General features: G+C 40.5%; 1 protein-coding gene across 1 annotated transcript in view; it reads right to left on the bottom strand.

Annotated features, from left to right (window-relative positions):
• Positions 1 to 20,404, bottom strand: part of LRRC1 (leucine rich repeat containing 1) — a 125,861-nt gene that overhangs the window by 44,823 nt on the left and 60,634 nt on the right. The window contains exon 3 of the mRNA XM_008576252.1: positions 3,281 to 3,359. Within this exon, the coding sequence (XP_008574474.1) occupies positions 3,281 to 3,359 (79 nt within the window). The remainder of the gene's footprint in view (positions 1 to 3,280; positions 3,360 to 20,404) is intronic.

Here is a 20,404-nt window from a genome sequence, read left to right as displayed (position 1 = left end):
GAATTTTTCACTTTCCTCTTTCTAGTTTCTTTTTTATTCAAAAAACAAATCCTACATTACAATTTGACATTTAATACAGGTTAAGTCCAAACTTCAAAACAAATTCAGGCCCACAAGATCAGGGTACTAACTGGAATGTTTAAAATCACTGAAATATATTCTTAAGAATAGTTAACGAAGTAACAAAGAAAGGTTTATACTTACAATTCAAAAGATGCAACTTATCTCTTCTGCCTGAGATTTTACCAGAAAATATATATCATTTTCAAATTTTAAAACTAGCTAAAATGTTTTTAAACATAGGGAAATGCATTTTTAAATGGCTGACTTGTTTTTTACTGGCTATTGACAGAAAGAGCCAAAACAGTATGATGTGATGAGGAAGCACAGACTTAAGGTTGGGAGAAATGAACCGTAGTGCGAGCTTCCGCCCACTAGCTATGTGATTGTGAAAGGTCATTTAACCTATTTGAGCCTTGATTTCTTCAGCCACAAAATAAGTAGGCCAAGCTAAATAACTTCTAATGTTCCTTCAACTCACCGATACCGTCTTAATTCTTTAAAACAGGGCACCTGCCAAATTAAAATGGCTTTACTTTAAGAAACCTGCCAAAGATGAGGCCCAGATTAAAAAACAAGTAAAGCCTCATACAATCTGGGTGTGTTCTAGTTGAGAATCTTGAGATAATGGTAAAGTCAAATGTCAGGAGACATTAGAAAAGTAAAATTAAAGAAACAGAAAAGGGGATTAAGCAACTGAGTGGTTTAAAAAATTCAGCAGCATAATGAGAACTTCCTGGCTTACCTAACTCTATAAGCTGACTTAAGCTTAATTCAGTTCAATAAACATTTATCCAGCACTTACTCCATACCAGGAATTATAGTAGGGTTGGAGGTACAATAATAAATAATAAAGGAACACAAGCAAATTTCTCAGTCCAATTGGGGAGTCTTTGTCAAAAGAATAACTTAAATGTAAATTTATTATGAAAAAAGTATAGGGCTGAGCCCGTGGCGCACTCGGGAGAGTGCAGTGCTGGGAGCGCAAGAGTGCTCCCACCGTGGGTTCGGATCCTATATAGGGATGACCGGTGTGCTCACAGCGCTCACTGGCTGAGCAGGGTGTGGCCGGTCTCAAAAAGGACAAAAAAAAAAAAAAAAAACAGAGATTCTGTTTGGTTTTGTAAATATCTTCCCCATGGGAAGACTTGAAGAGGAAAGGAGAAAGAAAAAGAATGGAATGTATGAATCCGAGACTCTGTTTCTGGTAATGGTGAGGTTCAGAGTATGATCATGGGAATGTGTGGCTGAGAAGGGATGGAGGAAAGGGTATCAAGATATAACATGAGGCAAAAAGGAAAAAAAAAAAAAAAAAAAAACAGAAAAAGAGAAAAGTACAGAGACTGTGCTGTAGACTGGCTGCCCCCCCAACCTCACTGAAGATTAAATCCCCACTGTAACTGTCGAGGGTGGGAAATCCTATTATGGTAATTGAAAGGTGGAGCCTTGAAGAGGTGATTAGATTGTAGGACCATGCCTTAGCGAATAGGCTAAAAATGATGGTCGGGGGCGTGGTTTGGAGGGCTTTGAAAGGAAAGTAAACGAGGATGTTACTCTCTCTCTGCTCCACCATTTTCTGCCATATGAGATCCTGCATTGCTGTAAAGCCACCACCAAAGAAGACTCACCAGATGTGTTCCCTGGACTTTGGATTTCCTATCCTCTGAAACTGTAAGCTATAAATTTCATTTTCTGCATAAATCACCCAGTTCCAGGTATTTTGTTATAAGCAACAGAAACGGACTAATACAGAGCATTAGGAAAGCCTAGAGGAGGAACCCATGGGGAGTAATCAGAAAACGTTTCCTGAAAATGGGTAATGTTTGAATTGCATCTTAAACAAGGGTGAAATAGTGGATATAGTCAAGCAGAGAGGGGCACAAAATGAACTAACTATGAGCACTATATTACAGCAGAGAGTGACGTCTGACGCAGGCCACCAAGGGCAGTGATGGTGAAGAAGGAGGCCATGGTCATGTGGGGCTGGCAGAAACTCGCACAGCACATCAAGGAGCTCTGACTTTATCTTACAGGGATAAAGCTACAGGAGGATTTAAGAAGAGAGACTATGGTATGGAAGATGGTTAGGATTAAGATGAAGACAGAAATGAGTTTCGAACCTGTTAGGTAACTGCTTACTAGCTTACTATTTTTCAGTAATAAATGTAAAAAACTAAATCACTGAAATACAGAAAAGGAAAACCAGAAACATTTTTAAAAACACATTTACTCCTTTAAAAAGTATGAGAAAAACAAAACGAAATAAGGGATCCCCCAGCACTCCATACCCAAGAAGTCCCAAGCAATTTTGAAATGGGTAAGAGGAATTCCAAGTTTCAGTTCAATCTCAAAAGAAAAAAAAAGAAAAGAAAAGAAAAGGAAGGGAGAAGTACCTTTCTTCTGAGGTTGTTTACAGAGTCTTGAGAAATCTTAGAAATGGACCCATCTGGCCTAGAGAGACCTCTAGAACAGACTCCTACGAACAGTCTCTACATTGCCATGTGGGCACCAATTTAGTTATCCTGGCAACACGGATGCCTGGAAGCCAGTGGTCAGTGGACTCATGACTAAGCCAGGGGCCACAAAGACAGGCTCCAGCAATGCCCCTCAGCCATGCCCATGCAGCATGCTGTGTCATGTCATACCAGAAAGGGCAAATCTGGAATAAGTAGTACAACACTGACAGGTGGCTTTATCTGGAGGGATAAACTCAAAGAAATCCCCACAGCTACTGTTAAAGTAAGGAAAAAATGGTGCTGACAGGGTTTTGATGTTGTTACGGTGAGTTAGAGGAAAGTTGAGATAGTAAATATGTTTCATTATTTAAGAAGAAAAAATAACTAATAGAACTTCTCATTGGATAACTATGGTGTAGGCTCGCTGGGCATTTAGAACTCATAAGATAGGACAGATCAATAGCAGATTTATAAACTACTACAATTCTTCATATTGATCAGAGATGCACTCCTGTTTTGTACACTCCTCTGTGCCTCCCCTTTTCCTCTACAATATCCTGTCAATGTTTCTATCAATAGCACCCTCTGTCTTTTATTGCACAGAGCTATGTATAAATAAATATCTGTGAAAGTCAACCATCTCTGATAAGGAGAGTGATCCATCTAGGTACCCCCAGGATGGATAACCTGGTTGTGTTATTTGCATGGCTCTCAAAAAAGATTATCTTTAGTACTATAGATAGAAAAGTAAGCAGAAATGTTACCTAGTCAGTGGGTTTCCGCTGAAGTCAGCTATCTGTAGTGCTTTACAGAATGAGATGCTTTCTGGAATTTCAGGAATATCTGCAGAAATAAAAAAAAATCAGTCATTACCACCATTGTTAACAGTTTTCATCAATCTCAAGATGAACCACAGTCACAAGAGACTATCTAGAAATTACTACCTCCATTAAAATACAGCATGGATTTATAAAGTATTTTCCTGCATTTATTTTATATTTGCTTTCCTGACACAAGGTATCTTCTGAAGAGAAACACATTAAAGAAAAACACTAAAAACCACCACCACCAAGTCCCACCATCCTATCAAAAGTCACTGATGGCATTCTATTGTAATTCCCACTATGTTTTCATATGGTTGTTTTACTACAAGATATTCTAAACTAGTACATCTTTAAATTATGGATTTTCTTATGATTACAAACATAAGAATTTGGAAAATATACAAAAGTACGAATAAGAAACTAAAAACCAACACTTGCATCACCCAATAATGTTTTACTCTGACGTATTTTTTTTAGTTGTCACTCATACACATACATACACACACGCACAACACACACAGTGCGTGTATAAGTAGATTATCTTTCAAAATACTAGGTTCATGACAATTAGGGGGTTTTTTCACTTTATATTATTTTATAAACTTTTTCCCTATCATTTTTTTCCTAGTTTTCTTAATGGCAGAAAAGCACATTGCATATATTTTAATATTTCATTTAATCAATCCCCTATTGTTGGACATTTAGGTTGTTTCCAAGTTCCTGATGTTTTAATTATATTTATGCTGATTTCTGATTACTTCCTTAGGCTAAGTTCCCAGAAGTGGAATTACTGTGTTAAAGGCATTGACATCTCTATAGCACCTGATAAACACTGTTAAATTGCTTTAGAGGGGGGCAGGTTATCTCTACTTATACTTCTAACAGCCTGTACAAGGTGTCCAATTCAATGTCTCTCCTCCTCTTTCTTTTACATTTAAAAAATAACATTTTATTTTATATTCCTTTTATTATTAATAGGACTGAACATTTTTCCCCATGTATACTGGCCACTAAATATTATGAATTTAAAATGACCAATTTAAAACTGTTATTTTAAATTTCTCTTTCTCTTGGCATAAAACCTGAGATTATAGTGTTTAGGGTTTTAAGAGGTTAGTTCATAGCATTTAATTCAAGAATACTTTTATTTTGGACATGTTAACATTGAGAAGGGCTAAAATAGAAATGGTTTTCCTGGTCCCATGCTGTTTCTTCCACCAGTTTGACAAATGCAAGCTGGGCCAAAACGTACCTAATTTTTCTAAATTGGGGTGGTGGGGAGAAGGGAGAAATAAAGCAAAGGACGGATGCCTTGCTCCACCAACCTCAAAGTAGTCAGCTGCTCCAGAAAAGCTTTCAGTTCAAATTTAAAAATCTAACACATGTGAATTTGTGCTAACATTTTCCTCACACTATTTTCTGACTTTCATGGTCACATAAGGCAGTGAAGAACAAACACTATGATCCTAGTTTCATAAATATAATAGCAATATACAGAGATATATAGCTTGTCCACAGTTGAGTCTGGAGTGGATTTTTAAAACTCACAAACATTTGTGAGATCTTAGGTATAAATACAGTGGTAGCCCCTTCTAAATACATTACCTTATTTAATCTGCTCAAAAATAAATTATTTTAACTTCCATTGCACAGAATGGATACTAAGGCTCAGACAATTGAAGTGACTTGCCCATCACTATAAACCTATTTCACTGAATGCTGGCTCTTCATGCTGAAGTCATGGCATTGCCATGCTTAAGAAGAAGTGAGCATATGTAAGTCCATTACAGGATCAGCACCACTGTTCAGGTAAATGAGGCAGCAACCCCCCACGGGCTTGCCTTGGTCTGAAAAGTGCTGGCTGGCCTGGACACTCCATGACAGTCCCTCTTCCTGCCACTACTTCACGTACTGGGTGGCAGTCTACAAGGCTGAGAAAAGAGGTATCTCATAAGTGCTGATGAAGATGATCAAGGGACATTAAAATACAAATTCTACAGCAGCTTGCTACTCTATCAAAGGTGAAAAAAAATTCAAAGAAGCAGAGTGTAAAGAAAAAAGCTGTGTCGGGTAAAAGTCTTTAATATTACATGGAACATCAGAAACATCACTGAGGCCTGAGAAGATGGGCCAATCAAGAGGTCACATGAATAGTGACTGTAAGAAATTCTGGTCGAGGCTGGTTTGGAATTCATGGATCAGAGGATAACAAAAGCAAATGCCAGAGAGCACAGCTAGACTAAGTCCACACAGAGCTGACCTAAAAGTTTGGTTCATAGGAAGGCCTATTTAGCTCAACTGCTTATATGCAGAAAGTAGCAGATAGTGAGCAGAACACAAGTCTCCTTGACTCCCAGCATCATTTCTTTCCACCACATGCGTGTTCAGAACTTGACCTTTTGAATATATTTGCCTGTAAAAATAAAAGATTTAGACAAGAAAGGCAATGGTGTGGTTTAAAGAGTCCTGATTACTGATTTGCCTTAAGCAAATTAGTAAAACATATCAGAATGGAAACTGAAGGTAGGAAGGGGAACATCTACTCACTCTGAAATATTCAGCTAAAATGTCACATCCTTGGGGACACTTTCCTTGGGCCCCAAGATTAGGTTGGGTTCCCCTGCTCTCAAGTTCCTTGGGTTTCACCTTTGTAAGATTGGTTACAGTTTTAATCAAATAATTTTTTGGTGATGGTCAATCTCCCTTATTCTCTAAGCTCACTGGAAAGAGAGACAATTTTGGCCTTGTCAGTTGTTGTTTCCCCAGAGCCATATTAAGCACATCACAGCAGGCTGTAAGTACTGAATGAATGCACAAGAAACTAACATTACTAAGCCTGTATGAGGACCATGGTTCTTTACTTTGAGTCATGAATAACCACCCCATAGGATAGGTGTCATCTCTATTTTACCAGCAAGAAAACTGCTTAGCACCAGATCTCCTACAAGAGACATATTAAGCTTGCAGGTTATTCCCAGCTGAAATTGCCTTTAACTGATTCCCAAATGTTCTGCTGGGAACAAATGTGAAGTTTAAGACTAAATGTATAGGAAGAAAAAAAAAAAAAAAGACACCTTCTCAATGAGACCTTGCCTGACCACCTACCTCATGAAAAAACTGTTGTTTGAATCCTTCCCACCCCCCCACCCCCTCTCTCAGACACTCCCATCCAATTTCCAGGTCCATTTTATATTCTCTAATTATTTTTCCTAGCCATCTTTCTCTGTCTACTCCTACTACTATCTGTCTAGTCCAAGCCTCAGATATCTAGATGACCACAATATCCTCTTAAATGTCCCTCTCTGGATCCAAGTTGTCCTCCATCAAACCCAAACAAGGGTAAGAGCAATATCCGCACTGGTTTTCCACATTTACTAGGATTGTGCCCCCAGGAAAATTGCTTAATCTGTGCCTCAGTTTCCTTATCTGTAAAATGGATTATTGATAGGTCTTTTTAAATGATGCCAGCATATCATAATGTAAGTGTTGCAGAGGTTCTGATAAGGGGAAAACTAGACAAAAAAGGGCCCTGTTATGCTTTGATCCAGATGAAAAAGAAGAGAGAAGAAGCAAAGGCATGAACGTGACATTGGATGCAAAGTGAGGAGAGAGTGGGTCCCACGGAACAACAGCGCAGTTGGCCCGAACTTCAGGATATCTAAATGGGAGTATCTGGAAAGAAGGCTGAAAAGATCTCTTGACAGTAAATTACCATATGCCAGGTTGAGCTCTTTACAAGTAATGTGCTAGACAAGGAGTTCCCTCTTCTATAAAAAGGGAACAATCATACCTCCAACTTAGGGTTTTTATTAGGATAAAGTGGGGAGGTAACATAAGTAAAAGCACATGACACACTATAATACAGGGTGGGGGATCAATAGAGATGACCACTGTTTTCCATTCAAGGCCAAATAATATGAAGGAGAGTAGTGTCATTAATAGAGAGAAGATTTAGAGGGTTTTTGCTGTTGTTTTAACTATTTGAGAAGCAATAATGATTAAACCCTGAATAAGCAGTTATTTATATACAAGTATCAGAAATACTTATTATATCCTTAGCATTATTAGTGTACTAGGTATTATATTTTTAGTATTATTAGTATACTAGGTATTATACTAATAATACTTAGTATTGTGGAGATTGTCATCTCATTAGAGAATGTAACCCCAAAACTCCCTTTTACTAGCCAACACAGTTGAAGCTTCTGTAAAAGGTAAAACAAAAAAAAATTTTTTAATCATACTTTTCATTAATGAAAATTGGCCTTGTCCCCCATAAATACCCAGAATAAAAGCATAAAATCTGATATGTGCAAAATGTCTGAGAATGATTATAAAATTAATCTTTTCCTTACAACTTTCCTCAGATAACCTTGAATTCAGACCCACTCTAAGCTATTGTTACTTCTAAATGAGATGGCCTTGAATTAGTGTGATTTAATTATATTCAAAAAATAAAAAACACCAAACCTGTGCTTTACCAATATAAGTATTACTACAGCCTGTATACAGGAATTCATAATCAGCTCTAAGTTCTGTCAGTGCAAAGTCTCCTTCATCTCCACCAGGCAGACAATTCTGTCACCATTTGCCAGAGGGTTTCTGAGACAGAATACAGCTTTCACAGCAGATTCTGTCATTTAAAAAGTGATTTAAAAGGACATTCACTGCCCTTCCTAGCACTCATATTCTTTTCTCAGCATCCATTTTACACATGAAGCTGAGATTCCACCCCCAAATTAATGTAGAAACTTAGTCTATATTCTTCTGTAAGAAATCAGGGCTTTCTCCTCATATCCCCAGAATCCTCTTGGTAGACCACGATCTTTCCTGAAAAGCCATCACCATTTAGGGCCCCTCTTGTGACACAGACAGATTGAATCAAGTGACTTCTCAGGTTCCTTCTGTAAGTGTAAGTGAGTTTAGAAACTCCAGGCATCTCCTTTCATGGAGGACTGTGGGCAGACAGCCTGTTTTGTCTAAGATAGCACAACAAATTCTTTTTGAATAGATTAATTGCTCCCTGGCATTTCTTCTTGTTCAACATGAATAGTCTCCCTTCTCCTCCTGGGTTCAAGAACTATCTGACATTACTAAGTTATAATACTAGATTCTTTCCACTAATAATACCATGAAATGTGAAGCAAAACAAAACTTAAATCAAATATTTTTGTGGCTATTCTCTAAGATCGTCTAATTCATGTTGATGGCGTTTGAAAATAGAAAGTTAAAGGAGACTAAAACTGCTTAAAGAGGTCAAATTATTACCTCCATCAATTAATTTGTCTTTTTTGTAAAAATCACAAATAACATTTTAAACCTCAGAGCATATTATATGAAAAGTTAGTGAGTTGAGATTGTATCATTAAAAATGGGGCAAGTGGGCCGGCCCGGTGGCGCACTGAAGAGTGCGCCGCTTGGGAGCGCGGCGGCGCTCCTGCCGAGGGTTCAGATCCCATGTGGAGACCGGTTCCCACTCACTGGCTGAGCGAGGTGCGGGTGCAACACCGAGGGTTGCGATCCCGTTACCGGTCACGAAAAAAGACAAAAAAGGAAAAAAAAAAAATGGGGCAAGAGCTACGATACTTATGTTACTATCTGCATTTATTGCATCATCATTCCTATCCCCACAGTAAGGTGACTGTATTAGCTTAATTAGCACAAGGTGCTAACAAGGCCAGGGTCCTGGATTCAGTCCAAGCATATACCAGTTTCTTTCTCTTGTTTCCAGCTACACTGCACTCAGAGGGCCCTTTACCTAAAAACTTGTAGTCATAAAACAGCAGCAGAAGAAACTTATTAAGTGCTTACTAAGTGTCAGGCACAATTCTAAACACTTTGCACAAGTGAACTCATTTAAATCTTCACAGCAACCCTAAAGAAGGTACTGTTATCTCAATTCTCTCAATGAGGAAACAGAGAAACCAAAAAGGTAAGGGTCTTGCCCAAGTTTACACAGCTAGTAAGTGGGAGGGCAGGGCTTAAACTTAGGGCAGCTCACTCCAGAGCCCACGATCCTCACACTGAACCTATATTGTCTCTAAAAAGAATGAGTGAGGTTCAAGAGACATGTGCCACTTGTGAAAGCCAAGGATACATCGTCGCCAAATCGTCAGCAGTTCAGTCTTATAGAGCAGAAGCACACACATCATCTGACCTGACTTAAGGCAGGTTTAAATTTTTTCTTTACCTAATTTGTCAGATTAAACAAACCAAACTAAAATTCATTTTCAAGATACATACAATAAAAGTATCAAAGTAACAGAGAAGAAACCTTAAAATGAAAATTCTAGCCCTATTCTAATTCTTTGGTATGGTTAATCTTTATCAACTTCTGATGATGACATAGTGTTAAAATTAAATAGTTTTTGATTAAGTATATAAATATATTAAAATGTTCCATAGTTCTTGCTTAATGTAGAACTGTTAACAAAAAGGCAATGAAATCTTAAAATTTCAATGAAATCTTCCATTGATCCTCCCAAATAGATTATGCCTCTCATAGTTCCCAATACTTTTCGTTTGAAGCATTTACTCAACAGTGATTATCTATAAAAATTTATTCAGTAACTTTCCCACTAGATGTATCCTCCACTAGGTCAGGGATCAGACCTATATTGTTCTTTCCTGTGCCCCTGCCTTTGCCCCACTGGGTCTGGAACAGAAAGCAGATTCCACAGCCAGCATCCTCATTTAATGCAGGTAAACCTCATCCATCCTGGGACTCTGTCTGCTGGCAAAAGGAATCTTGGCATCTCTGTCCTCTCACAAGTCTACTGAGAGGTAAAATGAGATAATAAGATAACTTCATAAAGTGCACAATGAAAGTAACCTTGGTAAAATACACAAATACAAAAGACTCAAAGAGTGGGAGACGGAGGCACCTGCTCAGTGACCCAGGTTGGTTTTAAGTATGTGTCACTTTTATATCAACTGATGGGGCCTGAGGCCTATGTTTTCTTGCACTCCTCTCCCACTGGACACACTTAGACCAGAAGAAAAAAATATCCAAAAGTCTGTCAATATAGAAATAACTAAGCCTTTAAATATTTTGTCATCAGTATCCAATCTTAGGTAAAGAAATGTGTAGGAAAAGTGAAGATAAATGGTCAGGGTCCATCAGATGTTCGGAATCTTGCTGAGCATTTGATGTATATATGCACATGTGCCCAGGTGTTCCTTGGTTATCATCTAATGTAATTGCACATGTGCAACCAGGTGTTCCTGGGTTGTCTGACTCACAACCAGGTGTCCTGGGTTATCAGACTTAAGTATAAAGGACAAATGGCTCTGATCTGCAGTGCCCCCACCCCCTGGGGGGAGGGGGGAGGCAGGCACAGGGAAGCTGCTACTGCTGCTGGAAGTTGTTGCTGCCAGAGCTCCTGGGATGCTCCGAGAGGCCACCACTGCTACTGAGGAAGCTGAGGACTGAGCTCGTGTCATCTGCCAACGGCTCCTGGGATCTTTCCCAATTACCTAGCCTATGGACCTGCGTGTGAGGGATCTGGTGACCCAGCCTGGTATGTGAGGGGTCTGGTGACCCAGCCTGTACAATGGTTAGCCCTAACCCTTAACAAGACAATTGGCTACATGAGCAGGATTCCAACAATTTCCCTAGCAATACAAAATGTGTAACTACATAAGCAGTGAAGAGTTTGAAGACAGTACCTCAATGCCACATCACTGATGTTAAACGAAATCAGAGACCAAAAATAATGCAGCATAAACAAACGGTAGCACCACAAATAAAGCTACCTCATGACCTGCCCCGCAGTGTGGCCCGGGGGCAGAGGCCAGCCTAACAGGGATCAGCAATGCACAAGCCAGCACATGGATATCACAGGCTGCCAACCTTCCGCATCCATATTCTTTAAGTCACCTCAAGACTTGTTCAAGATGAACAGTTTCCCTTTTAGAGTTACTTACATTTGTGTTTTTATAGAGAAAAAATGTGTAAGATGTGACCTATGGGTAAGACTACTTGAGTTTTCCTTCTCATAGAAACTACTAACATTTGTACTGAGCATCTTCCATATTTAACATTAAAACGCTATGGATAATGCAAGAGTAAAATACAAGATTATGAAGAACTTGATCTTCTTTCCCATCCAATACTGCTCCCTCCTATGACAGGAGAGGGATGAACAGAGTGAATTAACTCCTGCTAAGAAGATGTGCACTGTGGCTCATCCCGGCTAACGCTGAGCTGACATTTCTCATCCAGCTGGCCACCACGGTATGAAGAGTGCACACACAATTACCTCCTTCCAGCCATATAGACATTTTATATCTTCTTATTCTTAGCACAATACTTCTATTTCAGATGAAAATTTGAAGTTGCTACCCAACCACTTATTGCTCAGAGAAGTGTCCAGTGAAATTAGTCACCTGACAGCTCTTGTCACTGCCACCTTAGACACAAGTGGTAAGTCCTAGGCCCTGGTAGACAGCAGGGGATAGACACAGATCAGGTAAAGTGACAGATGTGACTCTGAAAAGAGGAACTACTTCCCTCCAAGCCAACTTGACTATGTGACTCCAAATAAAAAAAGCTGCCATTTTGGAAGGCGTGTTATGTACCATGTATTTGTACCAAACTGGCATTTGGCATGCATCATCTCTAATCCCTGCAACAAATTAGATAGTAGACAGATAGTAGGAGATCCACTGAAAGATGCAGAAGTAGGCTCAAAAACATTAAAGAATTTTCCAAAGTTACTCCACTGACATGTGGAAGAGCAGGGCTTTGAAATTCCAGTCCATCTGCCTCACAGCCGAGGTAGACTGCAAAGTAGCAGTTGAGGGTCTGGAGAGTCCGAGTTGATCAGCTCCAGACATACCGCAGAAATCAGAGATGCCGGAGGAATGTATACGGAGAGACAGAGTAACTAGCTAGAAACACAAGCCAAGATACCACTCTGCAGTCATTTCATGCGAGCAGCCTGCAGAAAGAGGAAGCAGGAGAGCAGGGGAGGGAACCTGCTGTTACAACGGGGAACCGGCACAGGCCTCCATGAAGCACCAACATGCCGAGGGGAAGAGAACCACGGGAGCAGGCACAGAAGTTAGGAGAGCAAAGAGTGTCACCCACAGGGTTGATGAGTACAGCAAGGCAACAAGTGAGAAAGATGTGGCTGCTAGGAATTTGTGGTCACCTGTGAGAGGGAGAGCAGAGTCATCTGAAGGGAAGCCCATGGATGAAGAGGTGGTAAATGGAGTGAGTGTAAAATAGTAGCTGCCAAATTCTAGCCTCAGACACAGTATTCATGGTTGGCAAAAGGAGAAAAATGGGGAGCATGTGATAAGGTTTTCTAATCATGAAGCTGAATTTATTTATTTAAAAGGACTATTGTTTAATCTGAGATTATATACTGACTGGCGGGTTAAAATCTCTTTTGGTAAATGACAGTGATAGCTTTTCTTCTCAAAATAAAGAGTTGGCAATCCTATGTCAGATCCCATTTAAAAAATTGCACTGCTCCATTAAACCTCCAAGTCTGAGAACCTGGGGTTGAGTATGCCTTCAAAAAGCCTGGCAATTAGGAGAAGAGAGAAGGGGATATAGCTTGAGGAGCATAACAAGGTCATGGGAAAGTTCATTTTAATGTGTTTGAATTTGATTTGAGAGCGGTGGACGGTCAGAAAGAAGCAAGGAGGGTAGCCACACATGTGAGAAGAGAGACGAAAGAGGAGCCTGGGAGCAGAAGGCCTCAGAACAGTGTCAGAAAACAACATACGTTGAGATCCACCAATCCACAAGAGAGGTGAATGACAAAATCCCATGATCTTATGAAGGAAATGAGTTGCCACAATATGAAACACTTCTGGGCAAAAACAAACACCACATCTACTTGGCAATGCTGAATGGAAGGGAAGGCCACACTGGCACAGAATGTAGGATCCAATTATGCAGAAAAACCATGAATCAAGACCTGGCCAAAGACAGAACTCAAAAGCTACAAAGAATAAAACAACCAGCAGTGAACAGAACAATCATGTAAAAAGACATGCTGACAGGCTGTAGTAAAATACTGAATGCTGTGACTCTGGGTACATTCAGTACATCATATTGCTTCATTTAGAATTATTTACTACTAGGATAAAACAAAGTCCTTGTGTGCCAAATAGGCTTGCTGATTAAGACAGTTTGAATGTTGTGCTGCGGGCTGCCTGACTCAATCCTGCTTAAAAATATCTGGGATTGTCAAACAAGACTAAATATGAACGCATAATCCAAGTCTGCATTTGCTGCCACAGCTGTTCTACTGGGTGTACAGGAAAAAAAAGCTAAATAGAGAATTTTTTCGAATACGTCCCATTTATCATATTATTCCAACCACCACAGATTTGCCCAGGAGGCAGGCAGTCTTGAGGACAAAGCCATAATTCCAAGCAGCCTTCCGGACGGCATGGAGGCTGACCCGGCATGGGTCTCTGCATGGTACAAGAGGAAGGCAGGACAGAGAGGAGCCCTTTGGAAAATTTTATTTTGCACAAGTCTTGGTACTTGTGCTGGCAAAAAATTTTCTCAGCTTGGAAGGTTTTCACCTAATTCCAGCCACAATTACCAAAATAACCTTTATACCTCAGCTTTTCCTCCCCCGCAGAGTTGGCTTAAATAAACACAAACATGTCTTAAGGTACAAGATGTTGATTCACAAAAAAAAAGTAGAAAAGAATTTCAGAGTATTAAGGGTTAGATTTCATATGGAATAACATGAAGAAAAAAATGTGAACAGTTTGGCATTTTTATTTACCCTCCTTCCAAAATAAAAACATATATATATACAAGGATATTTCAAAAAGTTTGATAAAATGGAATTAAAAGATAATACAAATCTTCCATGAACTTGTCAAAGACCCTCACATATGATTCCAATTAATGGCTACTTAAACTCCCAGGGAACAGCAACCAAATATCAAAAACTATTCGTCAGATACTTCACCTTTCACTCAAAATTAGAGCTCATTTTAATTACTCCCATTTAATATGAACAAAGTTACAACTACTGGTACTTATATATCAAAATTCTCTACAGAAATGAAGTCTTACTGTGGATGAATGCTTTCATCCAGAAATGAAGTCTGCAACTTTCCCCCAAGGCTTTTCCATCTTCTGTAGGCCTCAACAATTTTTTTCTCCTCTGAACTGCAAATAAGCCCCTGTGGTCAGGCCCACTTTTTTGGCATGAATTTCATGGTGCCAGTGGCCTTGCTCTCTTGGGTTACCTTTTCAAGTACCACTTATCTTTCCAATTAGGATCTGTGATTTTTGTCAGCTGGGAAAAACATCCTACTCAAATCTGTGTTCACCTCTCATGTTGTGGCACCATGCACAGTGTTTCTCAATAAGAGATTCAACCACCAGCTGAATGAGTCCTTCAGATCCTAAAAATATTCTCCAGGTAACACACAGAGTAGGTGAGAGGGTGCAGGGCCAGGAGTGAACACAGTTCTCCAGAAGTGCGGGGGAGAAACCATTTGGCCCAGAGAAACTAGCCAGAACACTGAATTTCAACAGTTTTTCCAGTTTTTCCAAAGCACATCCCTATGCAGGTCCAACATAACTGTTCAGTATCCCAGAGGCTGGAGATACTCAAACTTCAGAGCACAGAAGAATCACCTGGCAACTTACAGAAAGGCCTGGTCCCACTCCTAGCAAGTTATTCATTCAGCAGATCTAGGGTCCAGGGAAGGAATCTGCACTTTGCCCCAGCATTCCTGGAGATTTAGACAAAGGGGGTCTTAAGGTAACCTCTGAGAAACACTGAGGTATTTAACTTTAGTGGTTCTCAGCCCTAGCTGCACATCAGAATCACCTGGGGTCACCATCACCTGAGAGTTCAAAATCTCAGCCTGGGATAGGATTTGGGCATTGTTAAAAACAACCACCATCACTGCAACAAAACCTATCTCAGGTGACTCTAATCTGCAGCCAGGTTAAGCACCACTGTCAGGAGGCCTTGGCCAGTTTAGTGTGGCATCTGACAGCTACTCATGGCTCCCATCACAATTCACTACGAAATAAAGCTCTTTCTGCTCTTATACTGAAGCAGATCCAACTTTTAGCTGACTTCCTCCAATGACAAGTGAACAGCCATGTAACAGGGAAAGCTGTTTTGTTGTTCAGTTGAGGATGGAGCATGAAGTGGGGAAAGGAGGTGAAAAAAGATCCAAGGAAAATTCTTTGGATCTAATTTAACTGCCTCCCCTCACTTTAAATAAAATAGATCTTTTTTAAATCCCTCTACCTATTATACAAGTACACTTTTTCAAAATTATCACAGAAAAAAAAAGGCTAAACAGAAAACAAAGTGAAAAGGCATTCTAAAAACTCAGACACATGCTTACGTTATTCAAAGAAATACCATAAAGAGAAGAGCTTAAAAATCATAAGTTGTCAACTGACAGATGAAAAGGTAAGATATTTATAATACATTTAAAATTCTTAAAAGGAAACATATCAGAACTTATACACTAAAATTGGTATTATCCCCTTCAAAGTATTCATCATATAAGACATGCACATCTATTCTTCTGGTGTTGCCATTGGATGAATGCTTTGGAGGCCTTTTGTAGAATTACAATGAGTATTTCTCAGTACTTGCAGAAGCAGTCCTATCTCTATGAAGTACAAAAAATTCGAGACTAGGCATCAAACTAGAATATAGTGTGTTTTGGCTAAATTTTATCCTAAAGATGATATATTGACATGGATCAATTTCCGTGTCCTAAAGCAATCCTCACAGGCACTCTCATCCAAATTTAGGGCAAAAAGGGAGAGAGAAAGTAAAATGTTTGCTTTTGCTAAGGGGTAATCTAAGGTATTATAATAGACACTGTTGGATTTAGTGACTACGCCAATTGTATGGTTAGGCAGTTGTCAGACCCCTGCCGACTTAGCCACTTGTTGAGTTGGGAACCACGCCAATTGTACGGCTACACCAATTGTATCGTTAAAGCAATTCATAACTAAAGCCAAAATGTTTCATTGTTTTAGGTATACTAAGTTTTCCATTTGTATTGTCAGGGCTAGGGCTCAGACCCTTCAAACCCATTGTACAGACTGGGTCACCAGACCCTTCTCACACAGGTCAATAAGCTAGGTAATTAGGAAAGATCCCAGGAGCTGTTGGCAGACAACATGAGCTCAGTCCTCAGCAGCAGCAGATCCAGCAGCGGTGGTGGCCTCCCAGAGGGTCCTGGGGCCCCTGACAGCAACAGTCTCCAGCAGCGGTAGCGGCCTCCTCATGGTCCTCTTGGGGCATCCCGGGGGTGGGGGCAGGGGGGGCATGGATCAGAGCCACTCGTCCTTTATACTTAAGTCCATAACCCAGGACACCCGGATGCACATGCGCAATAACATTGGACAATAACCAAGGAATACCTGGGCACAGCAAGATTCTGAACATCTGAGGGGCCCTGACCATTTTCCTTCACTTTTCCTACAGATGCTCTAACTTTGGGCTGGGCAATAATCATTTTCTGTACTTAGTTAAGCTAGTGTTCCATGGACTTAGCTGAAGATGAAAAATGGCAGATTGTAAAGACATCCTTCCCGCCTGAATGCTATTTATGATCTTGACCCAGTCAAGAACTGTTTAGGTTCTGTTAGATTCTTATAAGAATGGCTCCCCATTTCAATTTAAGTTGCTTGAATTTTCTTGGAGATTCAAATAAAGTCCTGCCCTGGAAATTCTGATTGCATACTCCTCGGGTGAGGTGGAAATACGGAGTTTTAAAGAGGATTCTATGTAGGTGGTCCCAGAGCCCACCTGGAGAAACAACTGCTCCAAGTGAAGGAACACAGACAGACCATAATCCAGTCTAAATTTCTAGACTTTAGAAAGAATTCTTGCTCCCATCATTCCTGAAAGCCCCTGTCTGTGCTCTTAGGATCATCAGGGAATTCTGATTTGCTTATTTTTGAGTATTTTTCTCCATCTTCTCTTTCAAACCTACAAATACAATTTTGCCCATGTGTTTTGAAATTCCCTGGGGGTAGATTGTATCTTGTCCTCTCTTGGCCAGAACTCTTCCTTTTTCTCTATTTGTGATATAACACCCAAGTGCCTGATATGCAGAGTAGACCGTACAAGTTTCTAGACTGTCAGAACTTAATGTAGAAGTCCTGATGTGCTTCTTTTTTAGAACTTAAAATGCATCATAAATCTCACACCTTATAATTCCACATAAGTGCTACGCCTGTCATCACTGATTTATTCTTTGCCGGTCATCACCAGTTTCTGAACTGTTTAACTCTATTTACAGAATTCAACAATCTCTACATTTAGGCTGGATAAAGGGGCTGTAGACCCTACTCCTTGTTACACTGTGCCATCCAAAAAGCGCACCTACAAATCAAAAAGTGATTAAAACGGTGCTCTCCTCTTGTGTCCAGTTTCTCTCTGAAATCACAATGGAAGGGATAGAAACAATGTTCCCAAGGGCAAAGTCTAAGAAATCATCCTATTCACTCATTTCTTCATTTATCCAATATTTAAGCAACTAACACTTAAAGGGCCCTGATTATTTATATCAGGCCATGTGGCAGAGAGTAAGGAGGCAAAAGTGATAAGAGAGGCACAGTCTTTGCCCACTGTGATCTCATAGCACAGTGGGGGAGAGGGTTATCACAAAAATAAGCCCAATATAGTGTGACACCCAACACTGGCAACTTCAGCCAGGGCGGGGAGAGTCTGGAAGTGGGAAGGACAGGTTGTTGACTTTTCCTTTACTTGGCTCCATTGACTTTCTATAATGACCTTATACTGCTTTTATAATTTTAACAAATCCCAAAGTGAAATGAACTTGGAAATGCAATGGCATAAATGAAATTATTAAAAGGTCTTAGAAGGAACGACAATTACTTATCTATCACTTATCTCAACATGAAATAACAGGCCTGAAATGACCAGAGCCCACTCTGGTCCCAGCCAAAGCCAATGACCAGACTCCAGAAAAGAATACTGGAGACTCATTTTCCCAACTCCTGCCTACTGGGTCTGCCTTGGCAGCAATGTCTGGACAGCTCACTCCCACGCCAGACACTGATCAAACAAGCACACATTATGAGCCTAGTGTTATGAAATTCCTCCATTAATTATATTATCATTAGCTATCCAAGACACACATCATAATTGCTCACATCCCTTAGAACTGGCAGATCCAGCAGGAAACAGCAATTGATGCTATTTCCTCCAGGAAATAGTGATTGCTGGTGTTTTTCAAGCCTTCCTCTGATCTCTCAGAAAGAGTCAAGGGAAAAAGCATGAAACAACAAGCCATGTGTGCTGTAAGCCACTTTTGACATTGCTTTTTCTGTCACAGATGACCTCTCAAATGCCAAATGCAATGGAAACTTCAGTACACGCTTACTGAGCATTCCGCCCCAGTTTACGCTGCAGCCTTCTGGATGTGCTTCCCTTCCTTTAGTTCCACGTGAGTTAAACCCTTGCTATTCTCCTGTTTCTCTGCCTGTTCCTTCCCAGTCTCTTTGATCCATGACAACAGCTTTGCACATTAATTTGCACACCTTAGCTTCAGCCCATGAGACTCATCACCTTTTTAATGTCTAACGGGACAGCCACTGCTCTGTCATTCTCTTGCTTTACCTAAGGTCCTAATCATCATTGACCAGTCTTCCTGCTGTTTCTTCTCAGAATCTTACAGGGGCTCCTCCTCCTCTGCTTACCCTTAAGACAGGGATATTCTGCATGCTCATCTGCTTTTCTAACTCCATGTCCTCTCCCTGAGTGACTTCATCCATGGCCATAACTATCACCTACAGAAGTATGATTCTCAAACCTGTATCTCCTGCTACAACTTCTCCTAAGCCTCAGCCTTTATCTTCAGCTCCCGATCAAGCATCTCCATTTAGATCTCCCAAAGGCATCTCACCCTCCACATGCCCACAAATAAACTCATCTGCTCCCCTCAGGCCTGACTTCTTCTCCTGGGTGAAAAGTGAGAATTTATCCTAGACCAGACGTCTCATTTGTCCATCCCCACCCCCCAGCAAGCCACCAGCTGTTGCCCTCATGCCTGGTCCAGCATCTCCTGTTGTGTTCTCTCTCCTATCTCTGCACCCTGACATGGATGCCTGGCCTCCTACTGTCATTAATCAATTTCATGCTTCCTGCTAGTGCCAGGGCAAGCCACTTCTCTGTTTGAAATCCTTCCACGGCTCCCCACAGCTTTCCAGGAAACATTCCTTGGCCATCACAGGCCTTTCGTGATCCTGCTGCCTTCTATCTCTCTAGCTTCATCTCTTGCCATCAGTGACATCATGCATTTCCACTATTCAGATTCATCACGCTATTTCAGAACTTTGGACACACGTTCATGCTATTTCATCTGCCCAGAAACATCCTTCCCACACTTCTTGGTCTTCACCTGCTACTTGTTCCTCAGAGCCTGAGAGTCAACTTTCCCAAGAAGTCTTCTTGATACACCTTCCTTCCCCCAAAATGATAGAGCCTCCCCCTCCAGTCTCCTTCAGATACGCCTCTGAGACAGGACTTTCCCCACCATCCTGTCATCAGGGATGGACTCCATTCTTCTGCTCTAAATCCCTCAAGAGACATGGCTAAATTGACTTAGCTCTAGCTCCTGGCACAGAACCAAAATATCTGGTTAAATATTCAAGAAAGGAATTGTATTATCCTTTTCTGTTACTTATAACAAAATACCTGGAACTGGGTAATTTAGAAGAAAATGAAATTTATTGCTTCAGTTTCAGAGCTGGGAAGTCCAGAGAACACATCTGGTAAAAGCCTTGTTGGTAGTGACAGTGACACAGGGGTCTCAGCTGGTAGAGTGGTGGAGCAGAGAGAAAGAGGGCTCCTCATGTGCTCTCCTTTTAAAGCCCTCAGAACCACACCCATGACAACCATTAAACCATTCACTATGACAGGGTCCTCATAATCTAATCACCTCTTCAAGGCCCATCTTTCAATTACCATAACAGGATTTCCTACCCTCAACAGTTAATGCTTGGGATTAATTCTGGGGGGAACACTCAATCCAAGGCAGGAATTAAACTCATTCCAAAAACCTGTTTCT

This window comes from Galeopterus variegatus, unplaced genomic scaffold (genome assembly GCF_000696425.1).
Source record: "Galeopterus variegatus unplaced genomic scaffold, G_variegatus-3.0.2 Scaffold1317, whole genome shotgun sequence".
NCBI classification, from domain to species: domain Eukaryota; kingdom Metazoa; phylum Chordata; class Mammalia; order Dermoptera; family Cynocephalidae; genus Galeopterus; species Galeopterus variegatus.
The sequence above is the reverse complement of the archived record's forward strand: the minus strand, read 5'-3'. Positions and strand labels throughout refer to the sequence as shown.